Source organism: Anomaloglossus baeobatrachus, chromosome 11 (genome assembly GCF_048569485.1).
Source record: "Anomaloglossus baeobatrachus isolate aAnoBae1 chromosome 11, aAnoBae1.hap1, whole genome shotgun sequence".
NCBI lineage: Eukaryota > Metazoa > Chordata > Amphibia > Anura > Aromobatidae > Anomaloglossus > Anomaloglossus baeobatrachus.
In genome coordinates, this window is record NC_134363.1 from 132,475,960 (window position 1) to 132,495,291 (window position 19,332).

The window sequence follows — 19,332 nt, forward strand, 5'->3', positions numbered from 1 at the left end:
TACATACACACATAGCTCTGCTACATACATACACACATAGCTCTGCTACATACATACACACATAGCTCTGCTACATACATACACAAATAGCTCTGCTACATACATACACACATAGCTCTGCTACATACATACACACATAGCTCTGCTACATACATACACACATAGCTCTGCTGCATACATACACACATAGCTCTGCTACACACATACATACACATAGCTCTGCTACATACATACATGAATCTGCTACATACATACACACATAGCTCTGCTACATACATACACAGCTCTGCTACATACATACACACATAGCTCTGCTACATACATACACACATAGCTCTGCTACATACATACACACATAGCTCTGCTACATACATACACACATAGCTCTGCTACATACATACACACATAGCTCTGCTGCATACATACACACATAGCTCTGCTACATACATACACACATAGCTCTGCTACATACATACACATAGCTCTGCTACATACATAGCTCTGCTACATACATAGCTCTGCTACATACATACACACATAGCTCTGCTACATACATACACACATAGCTCTGCTACATACATACACACATAGCTCTGCTGCATACATACACACATAGCTCTGCTACATACATAGCTCTGCTACATACATACATACACATAGCTCTGCTACATACATGAATCTGCTACATACATACACACATAGCTCTGCTACATACATACACACATAGCTCTGCTACATACATACACACATAGCTCTGCTACATACATACACACATAGCTCTGCTGCATACATACACACATAGCTCTGCTACATACACACATAGCTCTGCTACATACACACATAGCTCTGCTACATACATAGCTCTGCTACATACATACATGAATCTGCTACATACATGCACACATAGCTCTGCTACATACATACACACATAGCTCTGCTACATACATACACACATAGCTCTGCTGCATACATACACACATAGCTCTGCTACATACATAGCTCTGCTACATACATACATACACATAGCTCTGCTACATACATACATGAATCTGCTACATACATACACACATAGCTCTGCTACATACATACACACATAGCTCTGCTACATACATAGCTCTGCTACATACATACATGAATCTGCTACATACATACACACATAGCTCTGCTACATACATACACACATAGCTCTGCTACATACATACACACATAGCTCTGCTGCATACATACACACATAGCTCTGCTACATACACACATAGCTCTGCTACATACATAGCTCTGCTACATACATACATGAATCTGCTACATACATACACACATAGCTCTGCTACATACATACACACATAGCTCTGCTACATACATACACACATAGCTCTGCTGCATACATACACACATAGCTCTGCTACATACATAGCTCTGCTACATACATACATACACATAGCTCTGCTACATACATACATGAATCTGCTACATACATACACACATAGCTCTGCTACATACATACACACATAGCTCTGCTACATACATAGCTCTGCTACATACATACATGAATCTGCTACATACATACACACATAGCTCTGCTACATACATACATGAATCTGCTACATACATACACATATAGCTCTGCTACATACATACAGACATAGCTCTGCTACATACATACACACATAGCTCTGCTACATACATACAGACACACACGTAGCTCTGTGGGGCCCACACACACAGCTCCAGGGGCCAGCACATACAGCACCGGGGGGCAGGGCATACACCTAAGGGGGGAGAAGCCCATACAGCTCCCCAGGGCCCATAAATCGGGGGCGGGGAGGGCACATACCTCTCAGGTCACGGTGGAGAGGGGGCCCACAAAGCGCCGGAGAGGGGGCCCACACAGCGCCGGAGAGGGGGCCCACACAGCGCCGGAGAGGGGGCCCACACAGCGCCGGAGAGGGGGCCCACACAGCGCCGGAGAGAAGAGCTGGGCTGGGGGTCGCTGGCTGGCACTGCAACTCCTTCATCTGTGGGACTGAGCAGGCCGGTCGGTAGCTCCGCCCACAGATGAAGTTCAAACCAGGAAGTCTGCGCGCCTTAAAGGGACGGCGCTGCAGATTCCTGCCGAGGACTGCGGAACTCGGCCCGGGGGCAGCAGAACTAAGGCGAGGGGGCCCCGGCCAAGGGGCACCAGAACTGACGAGGCCGAGTGGGCCCCCCCGGCTCTCCAGGGCCCCGGCATTTGCCCAGGTATGCCGCGTGCTGACGCCGGCCCTGACTGTGTTGTACGGGTTGTTACAATTACAGGGATACCAAAATTTGCCCTTACACATTCATACCAAATATGTCTGATATTTGACGATTTGTGATGTTTATTTTTTTTAAGCTTTAAAAATGTCATTATTGCATTTTTTTCATTATTTTTTAGTTATTTGATAGGAAGAAAAAAAAAATACTTTTATTTATCCCTAGAATATAGCTAAAACAATGTACTGGTATATAGAAATATAGCTCTATATAACAGTTGTCATGCTAGGTACCGGGAAGCACCAAGCGAACGATGAAAGGGAAGGGGAACCCTGTGTCTAGGGAAGGGGGAGATATTGACCCCTGACTGAATCTACTGGTGGTCCCTGGGGTCCCTCACCACCCTAGATATGTTTCGCACCTATGCACCGAGCCAGATACCTGACCCTAGGTATCGCTAGTGCTGGGCCCTAAATAGGGAATGGATGAGATGAGCTCTTTGTCAACCCCACTATTAGATAAAGGAAGACACAAGGAGGACACACAGGGGGAAAAGCATGAACTACTTATGCACAGATGACTCAGGTAGAAGTTCAGCAAAACTTCAACAACAATACCACAGATGAGTACAAGCCACCTGCTTGCAACAGACTTGAAAGAACTGAAAAATATCACCAGCACCAGTCAAAGGAAGGAGAGGGTATTTAAGCACCAAGAGAATGCAGATGATCAGCAGCTGGGTGGAAGTCGAGCTCCTGCTGGATCCAAAAGGTAGAGATGGATCCAATAGGAAAGCTACCTATACCAATGACTACTGACAGCAAGAACAATGGAAAGTCAGGGAGCATTCTGTGCAGCCAAACGCTGTGACCTTCTATGGCCAGAAACCACATGACTGTCTGTCACCCGTGAAACCAGTACAATCTGCCTGTAAGGAAGTAGCATACATTATGCAGACAAGTACAGAAAATCCTCCTGAACATTGTAGCTTGTGGCTCATGGCTATTGCTGCTGCCTCTAATGCTACAGGTTGGGAATTTGAATCTTGGAGAGAAGAGACTTCAAGCGAAGAATGAATTATTTAGAGAGTTGGTCTCTCATTTCCCCCACGACGATCAGGAACTACTGAGCAAACAAACACACAGAGACATTGCAGACAAGTCGGGGCAGAGGCCTTGTCTACTAGGACGGTTATGGGGTCGGTTAGAAGCTATTCACTATTATCATCAAGGAGGTTAACAGGAGAGAAACTGATACAAACAAACCACAGAGGTCAATAGTACGGTATTACGAAACTCTAACCATTAACACAGTGCCATCTGCTGTACACAGTCCCTCCACAACATAAGCCTGTATCTATTGTATACGCCAACAAGAGGTAGGTTTTCATCAACTTGGGCCTGAGATATAACGAGCTGCCATTTATCTTGGATCTATTCACACACACATGCCAAGACCGTGATGTTTTGGCATCCCCATCCTCAAGACATGAACCAGGTAATGACTGTTTACTTAAAAGGATGAGGGGCAATATGAATTAATTGGCTCATTGCACAGCTCTGCAGAATATAGCTGGGATGGTTTAGGAAAGCCTGTACTCGCAGGGGGTTGGACCTGATGGCCCTTGAGGTCCCTTCCAACTCTACCATTCTATGATTCTATACATATAGCTGGGATGATTTAGGAAAGCCTGCACTCACAGGGGGTTGGACCCGATGGCCCTTGAGGTCCCTTCCAACTCTACCATTCTATGATTCTATACATATAGCTGAGATGATTTAGGAAAGCCTTCACTCACAGGGGGTTGGACCCGATGGCCCTTGAGGTCCCTTCCAACTCTACCATTCTATGATTCTATACATATAGCTGAGATGATTTAGGAAAGCCTGCACTCACAGGGGGTTGGACCCGATGGCCCTTGAGGTCCCTTCCAACTCTATCATTCTATGATTCTATACATATAGCTGGGATAATTTAGGAAAGCCTGCACTCACAGGGGGTTGGACCTGATGGCCCTTGAGGTCCCTTCCAACTCTACCATTCTATGATTCTATACATATAGCTGAGATGATTTAGGAAAGCCTTCACTCACAGGGGGTTGGACCCGATGGCCCTTGAGGTCCCTTCCAACTCTACCATTCTATGATTCTATACATATAGCTGAGATGATTTAGGAAAGCCTGCACTCACAGGGGGTTGGACCCGATGGCCCTTGAGGTCCCTTCCAACTCTACCATTCTATGATTCTATACATATAGCTGGGATGATTTAGGAAAGCCTGCACTTGCAGGGGGTTGGAACCGATGGCCCTTGAGATCCCTTCCAACTCTACCATTCTATCATTCTATACATATAGCTGGGATGATTTAGGAAAGCCTGCACTCGCAGGGGGTTGGACCCGATGGCCCTTGAGGCCCCTTCCAACTCTACCATTCTATGATTCTTTGATTATATGAATATGTCAGCAAATTGTAAGGTCATTGAGCTCAATATACATCATATATCAGTTCGGTTCTTCTTGTGTAAACTCTTCATTTAACTTTTGAACTGGAAATTAATCTTCGGCCATCTCTCCCTGGGGTTAAATAGCCACGGCTTCACATTACAGAGACACCAGACACTCCTGTATTTATTTTCGACAGTGTTATCTATAGCCTCCAATGCAATGGTGAATCAAGCAGCCAGCTCCGAGAGAACCTTGGCAAGAATAGGGCATCAAAAGGCAAACATTGCCCAGGAGCCCGGCGTGCGCCCGACATATTATGCAAATAAGACCAGACTCCTATTAGCACTTGGAGCACTAAACCATTATTCTATCCAAGACCCGGCTCTGTCCTTCATTATTCCTATGTACAATAAAGTGCTTTGCTGAGCAAGAGACTGCACTTAATAATTTATCCCGGCTTCCACGGCTCACATTTCCTAGTGCAGACACATAGGTTCATCTAATAATACAGTGGTATTGGCAATATTCTGGCTAGATTGTAACACATTGTTTTTCCAATTTCCCAATTTTTGTTTTATTGCTTTTAGAATATGAAAATTAAAAAAAATATATATATATTTTGAAATATTGACCAATTCCTTGGGCTATACCAATTAAGCAGATGATGTAGACAGCCATCATCTTTTCAGCCCACGGAGTTTCTATGAGGTCCCTCTGCCAAGAAAACATAAAAGGCCCATTGTCTGCATTGTTGGGCTGTTTACTCACTAGCTTTCAAAATGAAAAGACACGTTGGGTACCATTTATCTCGGCAAAAAAAGGTTTTGTTTAATGGAGACAAAACATGGGTAAAATAATTAAAGGACTGGGCTGAATTTTAAACCTTTCCTTACAATGCAGCCATATTGTATATACCTTTAAAATAGATTTCCCAGGATGTCTGCCTGAAGCAGGTGCAATGCAGGTAGCACTGAACCATACGCGGATAGCTGATCATATATACCTTTCCGCCTTCGGGTTGAAATTTTGTGCATTATTAACTATGTAGAATAATTTACCTATTGGGACAGCGATGGGGGTAGGCAGAGACGGCAGCTGCATGGGGTGCTATTTAGGATGGCGTGTAATTTAGGAATTAAAAAAAAAGCATACAACACTATCCAGTCAATTGGAAGTTGCGTAAAAGTATAACACAACTGCTAACAAATACTGGAGATCAAAATTACACACAATTTCCTAAATGTTAAGGTTGTTTTGTAGTCCTATGTGATTATATCCTAACATGCGTAAATTCGCAGTATTTTAAGCTTATTTCATAAATTGAATTTATTCCAAAGCACATAATAAAAATGTAAATGAGATAAATGTAAAAGAGTAAGGATCAAAATTAGAGAACACTTTCAGATACTGCAAGTTATTAGTGTTAATCTGGCACCTGGTGCTAATTTCCTTAATTATCTGACAAACCCTATGTAACTGGCAGCCTATTATTCCAGTTTGCACTGACTTTGCAAAAATGGTGTACCATTCCAAAGGGAATGAAACCCTCCGGCAGCAGGTTGTCCAAATGAAGGCCAAAGGGGTGAGCCTGCCATAGCAGCCATAGCAAGAGAGTTGGTCATTCTAAGTCTGTGAATTCGAGAATATTGCATCTTTACAACATCACAAACTCTTTCAAGTCCCCCAAGAAGGCTGGTCGCCCTCAAAAGACAAATGCAAGAGAGGACAGGATAATGCGGAGAATCTCCAAGGGTAATTGTTTCAACACTGCAGCTGGAGTTGGAGTTGCTCACCAGTTCAGCACTGAACAGCGTAAAGCGGGCTTTACACGCTGCGACATCGCTATCGTACGGCCGATATTGTGTGATCGCTGCCATAGCGAACATTATCGCTACGGCAGCATCACACGCACATACCTGCTCTGCAACGTCGCTCTGGCCAGCAAACCACCTCCTTTTCAAGGGGGCGGTTCGTGCGGCATCACAGCAACGTCACACGGCAGGCGACCAATAGAAGCGGAGGGGCGGAGATGAGCGGGATGTAACATCCCGCCCACCTCCTTCCTTCTGCATTGCCAGTGGAGGCAGGTAAGGAGATGTTCGTCGCTCCTGCAGTTTCACACATAGCGATGTATGACACCGCAGGAACGACGAACTACATCTCTAATAAAATGATTTTTTGTTTCAGGACGACCTCTCCATGGCAAACGATTTTGGCCGCTTTTGCGATCGATTAAGGTCGCTCATAAGTGTCACACACTGCGATATCGTTAATGAAGCCGGATGTGCGTTACACACAACGTGACCCCGACGATAATTCATTAACGATATCGTAGCGTGTAAAGCCCGCTTTAGGGTCTGTCTCGTAATACAGTGTGACGACGTTTAAGAGCATTTGGACTAAAAACCTACTCTTCAGTGACCAAACCTCTCATTAGCAGAAGAATCAAAAGACTAGACTCACCGTTGGTGAGGAGCATGTTGTGTGGACAGAGGAGAAGTGTCCACGTTCATTTTAGTGATGAAAGCAAGTTTAATTTGTTTGGGTATGATGGGAAACATTATGTTCATCAACAAACTGGGGAAATACTGCACCCAAACTGTGTTAAGAACATGAAGTCAGTGAAAGGTTTGGGGAATGTTTTCTGCAGCAGGAGTTGGACCTCTCATACAGCTACATGGCAGAGGGAATACAAGTGAGGATCAGAACCTTCTTCACAACACTTAAGCGGGCTTTAAACGCTACGATTTTGCTACAGCAATCTCGTTGGGGTCACGGAATTTGTGACGCACATCCGGTCGCTGTAGCGATCTCGTAGTGTGTGACTCCTAGGAGCGATTTTGGATCGTTGCAAAAACGTCCAAAATCGTTCCTCGTTGACATGGGGGTCCGCTCCCAATTATCGATACTATCGCTTTCCCGTTGTTGTTCCTCGTTCCTGCGGCAATGCACATCGCTGTGTGTGACCCCCGTAGGAATGAGGAACATCTCCTACCTGCCACCGGCCATAATGCGGAAGGAAGGAGGTGGGCGGGATGTTCTTCCCGCTCATCTCCGCCCCTCCGCTTTCATTGGGCAGCTGCTCAGTGACGTCGCTGTGACGCTGAACGGACCGCCCCCTTAGAAAGGAGGCGGTTCACCGGTCACAGCGATGTCAAAGGGCAGGTAAGTACGTGTGACGCGGGTGCTCGATTTTGTGCGCGACGGGCAGCGATATGCCCGTCGCGCACAAACGATAGGGGCGGGTCTCATGCTAGCGATATCGGGCCGGATATCGCAGCATGTAAAGCCACCCTTAGCTCCTTACTTGTGGTCATCACTCAGTCAGCCAGCAATTTTCATGAAGGACAATGCCACATGTCGCACAGCAAAATGGGTAAAGCAGTTCCTTGAAACATAAAACATTGAAACAATGAAATGGCCATCTCAGAGTCCTGATCTAAACCCAATAGAAAACCTTTGATAAATCCTTGGTGACAAAGTTATAGCCATGAAACCCACAACAGTCGAAGAACGGTGGAAGAGACTGGAAGAAGAGTGGACCAAAATCACACCAGAGCAGTGTCAGAGACTAGTGATGTCCTGTGGCCACAGATGTGCTGAAATCATTCACATCAAAGGCCTGTACACGTCCTACTGATTGGTGACTGTTGTTACCTGCAGAAATTTACTTAGAATCATACAGTCATTGCTGTTCTCTAATTATGATCATCATATTTGGGCAAAATAAATGTTTTATGGTGATAAACTTTGGATCTTTTGTAAAACACTATTCTAGTGGCATGGTGCCCCCCTTACAGAAACCTCCAAATGCTCATCAATTTAGATTACATTATTTCTAAAAAAAAAACAACAAGTGGTCATACATTGTTCTCTGATTTTGATCTCCAGTGTACATAGACATAAACACAAGATACGTTAGTGGATGAATCAGGGCCAAAGGCTTGAAAATTAGAATATTAAATCTTTGAAAGTTTTTCCACCTAAAATTAAGATGAGTATTTCAAGTTTGGTTATACACAGGAGCATGAATATTATAGGTGTAGGCGTTGAAATCGCACGTGAACCCTGGATCCTATTGGCCCAAAAAGTCCCTTTTGCCAATATGAAAAGACTAATACTAATAAAGACTTGCAATAATTGGGGACCCCGTTGGAGCTTTTGCATTGGGGCCCATGAGCTTCAAGTTAGGCCACTGGCTATATACATACCAGAAGAAGTTAGGGATATTTGGCTTACAGAGTTACGGCCTCTACACTGCGAATCAGCTGAAGACATACAGTGCCTACAAGTAGTATTCAACCCCCTGCAGATTTAGCAGGTTTACACATTCGGAATTAACTTGGCATTGTGACATTTGGACTGTAGATCAGCCTGGAAGTGTGAAATGCACTGCAGCAAAAAAGAATGTTATTTCTTTTTTTATTTTTTTTTTTTAAATTGTGAAAAATTCATTCAGAGGGTCATTTATTATTCAACCCCTCAATCCACCAGAATTCTGTTTGGTTCCCCTAAAGTATTAAGAAGTATTTCAGGCACAAAGAACAATGAACTTCACATGTTTGGATTAATTATCTATTTTTCCAGCCTTTTCTGACTAATTAAGACCCTCCCCAAACTTGTGAACAGCACTCATACTTGGTCAACATGGGAAAGACAAAGGAGCATTCCAAGGCCATCAGAGACAAGATCGCGGAGGGTCACAAGGCTGGCAAGGGGTACAAAACCCTTTCCAAGGAGTTGGGCCTACCTGTCTCCACTGTTGGGATCATCATCCGGAAGTGGAAGGCTTATGGAACTACTGTTAGCCTTCCACAGCCTGGACAGCCTTTGAAAGTTTCCACCCGTGCCGAGGCCAGGCTTGTCCCAAGAGTCAAGGCTAACCCAAGGACAACAAGGAAGGAGCTCCGGGAAGATCTCATGGCAGTGAGGACATTGGTTTCAGTCAATACCATAAGTAACGTACTCCACCGCAATGGTCTCCGTTCTAGACGAGCACGTAAGGTACCTTTACTTTCAAAGCGTCATGTCAAGGCTCGTCTACAGTTTGCTCATGATCACTTGGAGGACTCTGAGACAGACTGGTTCAAGGTTCTCTGGTCTGATGAGACCAAGATCGAGATCTTTCGTGCCAACCACATACGTGACGTTTGGAGACTGGATGGCACTGCATACGACCCCAAGAATACCATCCCTACAGTCAAGCATGGTGGTGGCAGCATCATGCTGTGGGGCTGTTTCTGAGCCAAGGGGCTTGGCCATCTGGTCCGCATCCATGGGAAGATGGATAGCACGGCCTACCTGGAGATTTTGGCCAAGAACCTCCGCTCCTCCATCAAGGATCTTAAGATGGGTCGTCATTTCATCTTCCAACAAGACAACGACCCAAAGCACACAGCCAAGAAAACCAAGGCCTGGTTCAAGAGGGAAAAAATCATGGTGTTGCAGTGGCCTAGTCAGTCTCCTGACCTTAACCCAATTGAAAACTTGTGGAAGGAGCTCAAGATTAAAGTCCACATGAGACACCCAAAGAACCTAGATAACTTGGAGAAGATCTGCATGGAGGAGTGGGCCAAGATAACTCCAGAGACCTGCGCCGACCTGATCAGGTCTTATAAAAGACGATTATTAGCTGTAATTGCAAACAAGGGTTATTCCAAAAAATATTAAACCTAGGGGTTGAATAATAATTGACCCACACTTTTATGCTGAAAATTTATTAAAATTTAACTGAGTAACATAACTTGTTGGTTTGTAAGATTTATGCATCTGTTAATAAATCCTGCTCTTGTTTGAAGTTTGCAGGCTCTAACTTATTTGCATCTTATCAAACCTGCTAAATCTGCAGGGGGTTGAATACTACTTGTAGGCACTGTACGTTTTCTATGGGATTCAGGTCTGGAGAAAATGCAACCACTCCATTTGAGGTCCTCCAGTCTACAGCAGCCGTTCCCTAATGATGTTACCTCGATGAGCTGGAGCATTGTCATCAATGACATTAGGCCGGTGATGATCATGCAGAGGCACAAGGACTGGATTAATGATGTTATTCCAGTAGTGGGGCTGTCACTGTACCAGTCACACAGTGTAGGGCAGTTCTGTACTGAGTAGACACACCGGCCCACACTGTAACACCACCACCAAAGGCTTGTCTGGTGACAACAGTGGCTGATGCACAGGGCTCTCCTTGATGTCTCTAACATCATTGGCGGCCGTCATTTCTGCTCAGTGTGAATCAACTTTCATCAGTGACCAGCACTGAGGCCACTGGTGCCTCATCCAGTGTAGATGACGCCTGTGTCTGGTGGTGCGGTCAGATACCTTACAGGTGATCTAGCTCGCAAACCATGCTGCTAAACATGATTTCAAATAGTCTGACGTGACACTTGGGTGCCTTCACTTCACTTAATTGTGCCTGGAGTTGTGTGGCATTCATCATCCGGTTCCAAAGGACATTGTTCACAATGAAGTGGTCATCAATGTGGGATGTGGCCAAAGTACGTCCACTTCTCTGCCTTTCTGTGACTCTTCCAATCTCTCTGTGTCTCTGTACAACCTGCTGGTGACACTCTGTGACTCTCTAAGCTTAGTGGTCTCTTCTGTCTGAGAACATTCTGCTTGAAGCCTCAAAATAGCACGGTACTGCTGATCAATTGTTAGGTGTCATCTTGGTCTCATGATGTCAAAATGTGAACAGCACGATGGAGGAAGACTGAATAATACCAATTCTAATTGAGCCCCGAAATATATGGGGTGATTCATGAATCAAACACCTGTTGTGAATTTTGCCATTAAGCTCCTTATTAGAGAACAGCAATTGTGCAAAGAATACTGAAACATTGAAGAGTCGAACATGAGCATCCAAAAGATTAGACAAGGTCACATTAAGGTCACCTGAAAAGGTTAGAGGGAATTATAGGGTCATCCTGACATTTCATCTGAAAGCCGAATATCCCTAACTTTTTGTGAGTAGTGTGTATTTTCTCTCTTATGACAGCAGAGGACATGATATATTCCAAATTTACTTTTCTGTGAATGGACATTTAGACAGACAGAAAAAGAACTGGCTATCACTCTCAGCTTAGGCTGTCACAAATGACTGTTTTCTGTACTGTCCAGCAGGGGGAGTATTACCTTTTTTTTCACAGCACAGGAGGTGACAAAAATATATACATTGTATACAGGAAGCAGACAAGCTCTAGAAAATATTTTTTAAATTGTAGCAAGAAAGTGAGAAGCAGCATAAATCAGGGACTCACTTCATCATAGTTAACATTAGGATGTGGGAATGAGGTAATGGAGTAAAGAAGTCACAATGGAGGACCCACTGTCTTTTCTGAGCCCAGCTCTGCTTCATTGATAGTTTTCTCCCTTCGTGTGATTAGCTAAAAGCTTGTCAATCTAGCCAGGTGGAGAGGGAAGAAGGTGGCGGGATCTTGTCAGCAATGACTAGCCTATACAGTGTGTCCACCCATATCCTGCCCACCGCCATTAACTTGAGAACGGCGGCAGCTATAGGCATAGAAGTGATGTCTAGGTATAGTAAAGTAGCCATGCGCTATGCAATGAAACCACCTATAGCGCCACCTGGTGGAAAACAACGGAGTTAGCATTTTTATCTCGAAAACGGAACGAGATAGAGAAAAAAGTGAATTACACAGTTGTAGGGCATCATCAATTCAATACGAATCGACACCTTGCATACAGAAATGCTATGATATGAAACCTATGACCCCCCCAAACATTGAATGCTGGTCACGCATATGGCATGTTGTCTCCTGACCACCCTGTAAACCCCACAAATACCTTTTTACATTCTCTGACTGTGTATGTAAATCTTTGTGTCCAGTCCAATGGGTGCCCTTCGTTGCGGCTACGATCCCTCCTCTTCATGCTAATCACCATCCTCTTGTGGACTGACGTGGATGACGCCTCCTGCTCCATTCACGTCGCTGGGCAAAATCTTGCACCAGCGCAGAGACATTGGTGGCTTGCGCAGGCGCACATTGCTCTGCCCTACTGTGCAGCAGACCTCATCAACATCCCTGGGCAAAATCTCGCACCTGCGCAGAGACATTGCTGTCTCATACAGGCGCACTTCACTCTGCCCTACTGTGGGCAGAGCCTAATGCACAGGCGCATATCGGTTAGGTCTCTGCGCAGGTGCAAGATTTTGCCTGGGGATGTGGATAACATCTGCTGCACAGTAGCGCAGAGCAAAGTGCGCCTGTGTGACTCGGCAATGTCTCTACGCACGTGCGAGATTGTGCCCGACAACGTGAATGGTGCAGGAGGCGTCATCGACATCAACCATCATAAGAGGACAGCAACCAGCAAGGAGAGGAGCCACAACCAAGGACACCCATCGGACCGGACCCAAAAATTCACATACATAGCAGGAGAATATAAAAAATGTATTTGTGGGGTGTACAGGGGGGGTAGAGGGTAACTTGCACCTTTATGGAATGCAGCACAGGCGCTACTTAAGGTGCTAGTTTTGGTTTATACTGTACTTCAAAAATCTGGTGACAGGTTCCCTTGAAGTACAATGCACCCGTTGAGAATTTTCTCCTTGCAGATTTGGTGCAGATTTAAATCTGTAGCATGTCAGTTCTTCCGGCGTTTTTGCTGCATTCTAATGAATGGGAAAAATCTGCATCAAAAACGTGCGGCAAAAACGCACTGAAAATGCTGTAAAAATGCACCTTTTTGCTGCTGTGTTTTTTCGGCCAAGAGATGCAGGAATGGTGCAAAAATTTCTGCACCAAATCCAAAACGTGCACATAACCTAACTGTATGTCTGAGTCAACTGTATGAGTATTTCTTTTTTTTTTTTTTTGCAGGACGACTAGTAGTTTTCATTGGTATTACTTTGGGAACATAAAGGTTTTTTATTACTTTTAGGGATGAGTGGACCCATGGAAGTTTAAGTTTGCCAGATTCAGTCGGCTTTAGATAACAATTCAGTTCGAGACCCAGATTTAACATGTACTTAACCCAATACCCCGAACCCCATATAAGTCAATGGTGTCCCTAACAATGGTGATGTAAAATGGCTGTAAAATGGTCGTAGTAAGGGCTAGGGGGCTGTAAAAGGAAGTAACATGGGGGTAAGAGCAGAACAATTGCCTTGCATACAATTGTGGATAGGGTACAAAATGTACAGAAATGATGTGAGGTCCCCCCTATTTTTGATAACCAGCCAAGCAGACAGCTGATGTCTGGTATTACCAGGCTGGGAAGGTCCATGGTTATTTGGTCCTTCCCAGCCTAAAAACAGCACCTAGTTCCGACAAAATCCAATTGTGTAAAGTCTCATGACATCCACCAATTCCTATGGAGCTTCGTTATGAGAACATTCTCAGAATAAGGCTCTATAGGTCTCTGCCCGTTCAGTGACACGGAATTTCTCAAAAAGCTCCATAGGAATCGATGGACATTGTGGACATTAATCCATTAGATTATGTCAGAACTGTTAGGATTTCTTTTTGATTAATACATTGGTGAACGAGGGAGTGTAGGAGAGTCTTCAAATAACCTTTTTTTTCCTATGCGTATTTTTAACTCTACACTTGCTGAGTTAGTAATGGATGTGTCTGATAGATCCTTATCCATTACTAACCCCTGCAATTGTTGCCAATTGTCAATTCACAGCTGATATCAACCTAAAAAAACCCTGATTGCCACCGTACCAAAGCAAAGCTGAGCAAAGCTCCAGAATTGGCTCATCTAATGTGATGCACCACTTCTGGAGTGGCTATGGGCTGCTATTTTTGAGCTGGGAAGGGCCAAATAACCATGGGCCTTCCCAGACTGATAATATCAGACACCAGCTGTCTGCTTTATCTTGGCTGGTTTCAACTAACTGGTTTTAATTAGCATATCAGCAGCAACTGAACTCCGAACTTGCCTTTTTTTTTTAAAAGTCCACGTTGGAGTGCGAACCCTGGACACCCGGTGCTCGGACAATCCCTGAACTATACCGTTCAGGTTCACTCTTCCCTAATTACTTTTCACATTTATGTTTCAGGGAGGTGGAAAGAAAAAACAAGATCCAGAACGAGCACTACCATGGTTGGGTGCTCTGTATTCAAAACGAGTAGGACAGACGCTTGGATGGGCGTGAAACGAGTACCCAAGTATAATGGAAGTCAATGGAAAACTCAAGCATTTATCCAGAAGATCTTCTGGAAAAATGCTCAAGTTCCCCATTGACTTCCATTATGCTCGGTACTCGAGTCGAGCTCATCTGGGCATCTGACCTGCTTATTTCGAGCACCAAGCACCCAAGCATGGTAGTTCTCACTCATCATTAGTTACGAGTACCAAGCACATGAGCATGGTAATGCCCACTCATATCACTACTCCTAAGTCTTCGTAAAGTATGATGAGGGGAAAGGGCTAAAATGAAAAATGCTGTGAAAAATTATTTTCTGTTAGGATGGGGCTACGCGGCGATCGATTTTTCCTGTGACAAATCTCTGTATCACAGCGTAATACAGGTGTATGGGGCCACATTGCAACTTCTAGGGTTCAGCAACAAGAAGGATTGAAAACAATTCAACTGATTGTGACTTTGTGTCTTGCTTGTTGCGGACACGGTATCCTATGCGGTCACAGTGTGACCACATTCATCTACGTTCCGTAGCACCATAGAGTGATGTGTCTCAGCCAGAGTCACCATGAAGACCCAGCCTCACATCAGATACATGTCAGATGATTGGATATTCGCTCATGGATTATGTCTATCATTTTGGACCACTGCTAATTTTCAAGATAAATGATGGTGTAAGACCACAGCCTTAACAAATGTGATCTGCTGACGTGAATGTGATCTTATAGCACATCCAGAGGTTATTTGGAATGGACTTCCCCTTTAAGAACCAAATTCCCTGAGAGTTTTCATTTTCAGTTCAGAAATTACCTCTTCATTTAGGACCTCACTTTCGACGTGTCGGAGGTTGTTCTTCGCCTGTACGTAGATCTCCGATGTGTGCTGACCTTCGGGGGGGTTTGGTGCAGGATAGCATGGGGGTGGCGGGAGTGAAGGATCAGGAGGAGGAGGTGGAGGCGGCGGGAAGGCAGGAGGAGGCGGTGGAGGGTTGGTGGTTGGTTCTGGTTTCTTACTGCCACTAGGATCTACTTCTGGATTTAACATGTCCATGTAGGTCTGCATATCCGTGATGGCAGTTTCAGGGGGTCCTAAAACAAAATACAAAACAAAGAATAAATGAAAATTGATATATTATTCAAGTTATCATGGAGTTAAAGGGAGTCTGTCAGCAGGTTTTTGCCACCTAATCTAAGAGCGGCATAATAATGTAGGGGCGGAGATCCTGATTCTGGTTATGTGTCACTTACAGGGATTCTTGTTGTTATTTAGATAAAATAACCATTTTATCCGCAGTTGATTAACACTAGAGGTCTAGTAAACATGCTGCCATGTAGTCCTCCATATAAATGAGCTGTGTATAACCCCACCCCACCACTGATTAGCAGTTTTCTGCCTATGCACAGTGCACACAGGAAGCTGCCAATCAGTGACGTGGGTGGGGTTGTACAGAGATCAGCATTCAGAAAAATGATAGATCTGCAGAGGTTAAAGCAGTGATTTTATCAAAACTGCAGCAAGCAGCCGAATAAGAGACACGTCACTGGAATAAGTGCTTCTGGCACTAAATCATGCTGCTCTCAGATTATATAGGAAAGCTGTGAGATCCCTGATGATCCAAAACTGCCCCAAAATGATTTAGAGACATTATCCAGCAATAACATCATCATACCCTTGATGTACGACATAGATATTTATGTGACTGCAAAAATACGACTTCACTCCTCCCTGGAAAGATGCATTCACCTGCCCTCGTTCCTCCCATTGAAGACACAGGAAACCGGAAAGATGACTTCAGCTTCATTGCATCTGTCTCCAGAGGAATGAAGTCGTGTGAAGGATCAAAGATGCCCACATTATCTTCTAAGGTGAATGCAGGTTGCAAACAATGTCAATTACATCCTCAGACTGTAGAACCGGACGAGTTCCTACACAAGACCTCCATATATTTCACTATACTGTCAATAGCCATAAAAACCAACTATATCGGTTTTCTAATAAATATGCTTTATTTCATACAAATTTTAATTCTTCACATGATATCATAGGGATATAAAAGTGAACAAAGCAAAGTACAAAGACGTGCACATGTTAAAACTGCAAACTGCAGGGGGGGGGGGTGTCTGAATAAACAGCGTCTGAGGGAAACAATCATATACAGTGCCTACAAGTAGTATTCAACCCCCTGCAGATTTAGCAGGTTTACACATTCGGAATTAACTTGGCATTGTGACATTTGGACTGTAGATCAGCCTGGAAGTGTGAAATGCACTGCAGCAAAAAAAGAATGTTATTTCTTTTTTTATTTTTTTTTTTTTTAAATTGTGAAAAGTTTATTCAGAGGGTCATTTATTATTCAACCCCTCAAACCACCAGAATTCTGTTTGGTTCCCCTAAAATATTAAGAAGTATTTCAGGCACAAAGAACAATGAGCTTCACATGTTTGGATTAATTATCTCTTTTTCCAGCCTTTTCTGACTAATTAAGACCCTCCCCAAACTTGTGAACAGCACTCATACTTGGTCAACATGGGAAAGACAAAGGAGCATTCCAAGGCCATCAGAGACAAGATCGTGGAGGGTCACAAGGCTGGCAAGGGGTACAAAACCCTTTCCAAGGAGTTGGGCCTACCTGTCTCCACTGTTGGGAGCATCATCCGGAAGTGGAAGGCTTATGGAACTACTGTTAGCCTTCCACGGCCTGGACAGCCTTTGAAAGTTTCCACCCTTGCCGAGGCCAGGCTTGTCCGAAGAGTCAAGGCTAACCCAAGGACAACAAGGAAGGAGCTCTGGGAAGATCTCATGGCAGTGGGGACATTGGTTTCAGTCAATACCATAAGTAAAGTACTCCACCGCAATGGTCTCCGTTCCAGACGAGCCCGTAAGGTACCTTTACTTTCAAAGCGTCATGTCAAGGCTCATCTACAGTTTGCTCATGATCATTTGGAGGACTCTGAGACAGACTGGTTCAAGGTTCTCTGGTCTGATGAGACCAAGATCGAGATCTTTGGTGCCAACCACACACGTGACGTTTGGAGACTGGATAGCACTGCATACGACCCCAAGAATACCATCCCTACAATCAAGCATGGTGGTGGCAGCATCATGCTGTGGGGCTGTTTCTCAGCCAAGGGGCCTGGCCATCTGGTCCGCATCCATGGGAAGATGGATAGCACGGCCTACCTGGAGATTTTGGCCAAGAACCTCCGCTCCTCCATCAAGGATCTTAAGATGGGTCGTCATTTCATCTTCCAACAAGACAACGACCCAAAGCACACAGCCAAGAAAACCAAGGCCTGGTTCAAGAGGGAAAAAATCAAGGTGTTGCAGTGGCCTAGTCAGTCTCCTGACCTTAACCCAATTGAAAACTTGTGGAAGGAGCTCAAGATTAAAGTCCACATGAGACACCCAAAGAACTTAGATAACTTGGAGAAGATCTGCATGGAGGAGTGGGCCAAGATAACTCCAGAGACCTGTGCCGGCCTGATCAGGTCTTATAAAAGACGATTATTAGCTGTAATTGCAAACAAGGGTTATTCCACAAAATATTAAACCTAGGGGTTGAATAATAATTGACCCACACTTTTATGTTGAAAATGTATTAAAATTTAACTGAGCAACATAACTTGTTGGTTTGTAAGATTTATGCATCTGTTAATAAATCCTGCTCTTGTTTGAAGTTTGCAGGCTCTAACTTATTTGCATCTTATCAAACCTGCTAAATCTGCAGGGGGTTGAATACTACTTGTAGGCACTGTAGCACTAATAGTGATCACAACTCTCCATTGGTGGAATATCAATCCTTAAGGGGGCTTTACACGCTACGACATCGCTAATGCGAACTCGTTGGGGTCACGGAATTGGTGACGCACATCCGGCCGCATTAGCGATGTCGTTGCGTGTGACACCTATGAGCGATTTTGTATCGTTGCAAAAACGTGCAAAATCGCTCATCGGTGACATGGGGGTCCATTTTCAAAAATCGTTACTGCAGCAGTAATGAGGTTGTTCCTTGTTCCTGCGGCAGCACACATCGCTCCGTGTGACACCGCAGGAACGAGGACGCTCTCCTTACCTGCCTCCCGGCCGCTATGCGGAAGGAAGGAGGTGGGCGGGATGTTACGTCACGCTCAGCTCCGCCCCTCTGCTGCTATTGGGCGGCCGCTCAGTGACGTTGCTGTGACGCCGCACGGACCGCCCCCCTTAGAAAGGAGGCGGTTCACCGGTCACAGCGATGTCGCTGGGCAGGTAAGTATGTGTGACCGGTCTGGGCGATGTTGTGCGGCACGGGCAGCGATTTGCCCGTGTCGCACAACAGATGAGGGCGGGTACCCACGCTGGCGATATCGGGACCGATATCACAGTATGTAAAGCCCGCTTTATGTCAATATGTAAGCATGTCAATCACATGAGGGATCAGTTGTAAGCATAGCACATAAACAATCAGAAAATGAAATGCATGGTTTCCAATATCAAATAATTTGATATGATTTGATATTTTTGATATTTGATGATTTAAATTGATTTGATATTCGAAACCATG

The 19,332-nt window shown here is 44.6% G+C and overlaps 1 protein-coding gene across 1 annotated transcript in view; it reads right to left on the bottom strand.

The window, feature by feature from the left end:
• Nucleotides 1-19,332, bottom strand: part of ESPN (espin) — a 304,695-nt gene that overhangs the window by 111,600 nt on the left and 173,763 nt on the right. Inside the window, exon 7 of the mRNA XM_075328416.1 lies at nucleotides 15,603-15,880. Coding sequence (XP_075184531.1) covers nucleotides 15,603-15,880 — 278 coding nt within the window. The remainder of the gene's footprint in view (nucleotides 1-15,602; nucleotides 15,881-19,332) is intronic.